Here is a 4239-nt window from a genome sequence, read left to right as displayed (position 1 = left end):
ACGTTTTGAGAAGCAGGCAAGGCTAGTGGCAATGCAGGACAGTTTAAACTATAGACTATGCCCACATGAGGTTTCTACTGACTGCTTCTCTTGCCAACTCCCCACCCCCTTGTTTTGTTTTGTTTTTTTCTTTTTTGAGACAAAGTCTCATTATGTAGCTCTGGCTATCCTGGAATTTACAGAGGGTGAAGATTAAAGGTATCTGCCACCATGCCCAGCTTGTTTAAGATTTATTTATTTATTATGTGTACAGAGTTCTGCCTGCATGTCTGCCTATAGGCCAAAAGAGGGCACCAGATCTCATTAAGGATGGTTGTGAGCCATCAACCACCAAACTAGCCTTGAACTTGCTATGTATGAAAATATGACTCTGAATTTCTTATCTCCTGCCTCTACCTCCGAAGTGCTGGGATTACAGGCTTTCCATGCATGCTAATAAGAGGCACGCACTCTTTCAATTGAGCTTCTGTATTTTTGTGGGCTTTGTTATTTTGAGGCAGGGCTTTTCCATGTAGATCATGGCTGGTCTTGAACTCACAATCTTCCAGCTTCCTGAATGCTGAGGTTTCCATCTTAAACTACCAAGCCCAGTTATTTGTTGCTGCATTGTTGGGGGATGACTCCATCTTGGCTCTTCCCCGGCCAGCGCTCTACCCACTGCGCGACACGCCCCGGCCTCGAGAAGCTTTCTGAAAGCCGGTCCTCGGCCTTGTTAACAGAGGAAGTCCCCGCCCCCGGTTGCCAGGGCGCTCTGTGGCGTTGCATTCTCATTGGCTGGCGACGCGGTAAGGGGCGCAGCGGGAGGCCATTTCCAACGAGCTGGCGGGGGCGAAAGATGGCGACGCCCCTTGGGTGGTCGCAGGGGGCCTCCGGATCTGTGTGTCTCGCCTTCGATCAATTGCGGGACGTGATTGAATCTCAGGAGGAGCTGATCCACCAGCTGAGGAATGTGGTAGGCAGCCAGAGCTCGGGGAAAGGCCGCAACTGGACGCCTCCCCCGCGGGGGCGAGGCCAGGCCCTCTTTGGATTAGGGGGCGTGGCTAGAATACAGTGCGGAGGGCGTCATCCCGGAGGCGGGGCTCACCTGGCTGCTAGGGGCAGAACCAAGAAGAGCGGGACTGGGGGTTTTGGGGGGCAATGCCTGCCTGAAGTTAACCCAAATCAGGCGGTGTTCCCCACTCTGCCTGCTTGCTGAAGGGACAGGAAGATGCTCATTGAACCTCAGTGTCTCCACTTTTAGTGGAAATGACCTCACTGACTCCCAAAGCCTTCTGCGCACAGAAATCAGAACATTAAGTCATACTCCTCCCCAGTGTCAAATGCAGTCCTATACGAATTTGGCCTTTCCCGGTGGTGGTTTAAGGGTCTCCAGACCTTTCGGTGTGCGTTTGTTTCCAGCCTCAGCTAGTGGGTGCCAAGCATTGGTGTCACAGGTTGCCTCGGTGCTGGCTAGCAGAAGCCAACAGTTTTTGTTTTTTTCTATTTTCGTAACAATGTTGAGATATTTCTCTAGCTCAAAAAATAAAACTGGCTTCACATCTATTTTTCACTCTAATGATTTTTAGACAGTTTCTTCCCTTCTGTGCAGTTAGATTCAAGGGGGATTGTGAGAGGCATACTTAGTCTATTTCCAAAACATGTGTGCTTCAATGGGCACTGCATTGCCTCCAATTCCCTGAGGGTCCCCGGATCTTTCTCTTGGCAGCTCACTTTGGCATGTGTGTCCCCACCATCTGGAACATTTTTTTCCCTTCTCATATTTAGCAGTCAGACATCAGGATTAATGCCACTGTCTCTGAGAGGAATCCTGGCCCTTAGTAAAGCTGGGTCCAGGGCTCTTCTGTGTACCACAGTCCGCTGGGCTTTCCCCCACGACATACAGCATGAGCTGTCTCAGACTCGCTCCTTGCAGGGAGCACTTAGGACTGGGCCTCAGTAAGTCTCTGGAACTAAAACTCCTGTCCCAAGGCCTGAATCCTGGATATCATCCCCTTAGCCATCCTTGTCCCTGGTCCTTAGAGAGCAACCCCTCCCACCGTGGTCCCAGCCCCTTCCTGAGCCGGGCTCTGTTGCAGATGGTTCTCCAGGACGAAAATTTTGTCAGTAAAGAAGAGTTCCAAGAAATAGAGAAGAAACTGGTGGTGAGTAATGGCGTCTGCAGACTCCTGATTTCCTCCCGATTCCCAAGATCCCGGTGTCTGGGCAGGATCCTTGTAGTGAGGCTGAGTCTTCCTGCACCCAGGCTTCAGCACCTTTGAGAAAGGGGATTAGTTAGGGGACCCTACAAGACCCAAGGTGTCTTGGGATAAAGCAGTAATCATCTCCCCTGCAGGAAGAGAAAACTGCTCATGCCAAAACCAAGGCCCTCCTGGCCAAGGAAGAGGAGAAATTGCAGTTTGCCCTCGGAGAGGTGGAGGTACTGTCCAAACAACTGGAGAAGGAGAAGCTGGCCTTTGAAAAAGCGTGAGTGAGTGGGTCCCAGGAAGAGGTGTGGAGGCTGGGGACTCATCTGCCTTCTGCCTGCCGACCCTTTCATTGTAACTTCCCCTGCACAGGCTCTCCAGTGTCAAGAACAAAGTCCTGCAGGAGTCTAGCAAGAAGGACCAGCTCATCACCAAGTGTAATGGTAGGCGGGAGGCCCGTGCTGCCCCTCAAGTTAACATACACGGGCTCTTTCCCAACAGCCCAGGGCCTGTGACAAAATCAGGGTTCTACCCCAACTTCTGCCCCCGGCTGAGGATACAGGCAAGTCCAGGCGGGTCACACCCTCGAAAATGCCTTCAGGGTCCAGGCAGGCCACGGAAATGATGGATGAAATCGGCGTGCGATATTCTTCACAGCCATAAAGGAACGGGCTTGCTCCCATTTTTCTTGAAACATACAACCTTCTTAGTCCACCTTCTGTTTTTTCCCATTTTTGATAAGTGTTAGAGATAGTGCACCCGACTGATAACCTTGCTTCTAGAGGAGTCGTAGAACAAGCTCAGTCCTCCTGGGGAGCTGGTCTTCCACTCAGGATCAAGGGACTCATGAAAGCTGTGCCCCTCCCGTGAGAACAGGGCCAGGATTCCCAGATCTTTTAGAAAAGAATATAGGAGCCAAGTGTTGTGGCACATGGTTCTAATCCCAGCACTCAGAAGGTTGAGGCAGGAAGATGGGAGTTTGAGGCCATCCTGGATGGTGTAAGACCTTATCTCAAGAGCAGAAAAGAATTTTCAAGCCAACTTTAATGGGAAAAATCTGAATTATTAGTGTAGGCAACGAATTTAGGCAATATGAAAGAATTTTATTTATGGAGTAAAATCTGCTGAGCCGCTGGGTTTCAGCTCTGCCATCTGCTATGTACACATCTTTGGCCACTTACTGGTCCGTGGCGTGCTCTGAGCTGAGGGGCAGCACCTTTCAGTTCCAGAGACTGCTAGACTTGTTACTAAGCCTAAGAATTGTCTATGAATTCCATGCATGGAATCTGTTCACTCTCTGTAGCAGATCTTCAATAGGCCAGAGACGGCCTGAGCCCAAGAGGGTTAAGGTCCCTCCCTAAGCCTAACAGATAGTCACTGTCTCCCCGCACCCCCAACTCCTCCCTTATCATCTCTTCTACCTAGGGGTTGGAGAGATGGCCTAGCGGTTAAGAGTACTGACTGCTCTTCCAGAGGACCCAGGTTCAATTCCCAGCACTCACATAGCAGCTAACAACTGTCTATAACTCCAAGATCTGACTCAGACATACATGCAGGCCAAACATCCCTATCCAGAGAACCCAGAGAACTGGAGTTATTTCCTGGTATAGCCAGAGATGTCTTTCCTTAGGCATTTTCTTCTACCAGAATCAACCCAGGCCCTAGGGCTCACCATGTGTCGTGGGGTCAGGGTCTGGCTGCCTTTCCACAAAATGTCCTGCTCCTCTCCAATGGGCTACAAGTCCTCACCTAGCCAGTGCTGTGACCCTCACTTTAATCAATACTCCTACCTGACCCTTTGTGATTCAGTTTTGTTTTTATATTTACATAGTTTTTTTTTCTTCCTTCCTTTCTTGTTCTTTAATTTTTTTTGAGACAGGTTCTCTCTGTGTAGCCCTGGCTGTCCTGGAACTTGGTATGTAGACCAGGCTGGCCTTGAACTCATAGAGATCCTTCTGCCTCTGCCTCCAAATACTGGAATTAACAGGTGCCACCACTTCCCAGCTAGTCACACAGATTTCTAGTTCTTTCCCAAAAGAATTTTTTTTTTTTTTTT

General features: G+C 49.8%; 1 protein-coding gene across 2 annotated transcripts in view; it reads left to right on the top strand.

The window, feature by feature from the left end:
* The first annotated feature begins 726 nt into the window (after nucleotides 1-726).
* The window catches only part of Spata24 (spermatogenesis associated 24), an 8477-nt gene continuing 4964 nt past the window's right edge, over nucleotides 727-4239 (top strand). The window contains exons 1-4 of one of the 2 annotated variants that reach the window (XM_013349470.2): nucleotides 727-952; nucleotides 2076-2141; nucleotides 2333-2463; nucleotides 2556-2626. In XM_013349470.2, coding sequence (XP_013204924.1) covers nucleotides 836-952; nucleotides 2076-2141; nucleotides 2333-2463; nucleotides 2556-2626 — 385 coding nt within the window. In that variant the 5' untranslated portion in view covers nucleotides 727-835. The remainder of the gene's footprint in view (nucleotides 953-2075; nucleotides 2142-2332; nucleotides 2464-2555; nucleotides 2627-4239) is intronic. The other variant, XM_005355939.2, reaches the window with a different exon arrangement.

Source organism: Microtus ochrogaster, chromosome 18, assembly GCF_000317375.1.
Source record: "Microtus ochrogaster isolate Prairie Vole_2 chromosome 18, MicOch1.0, whole genome shotgun sequence".
Taxonomy (NCBI): domain Eukaryota; kingdom Metazoa; phylum Chordata; class Mammalia; order Rodentia; family Cricetidae; genus Microtus; species Microtus ochrogaster.
The sequence above is the reverse complement of the archived record's forward strand: the minus strand, read 5'-3'. Positions and strand labels throughout refer to the sequence as shown.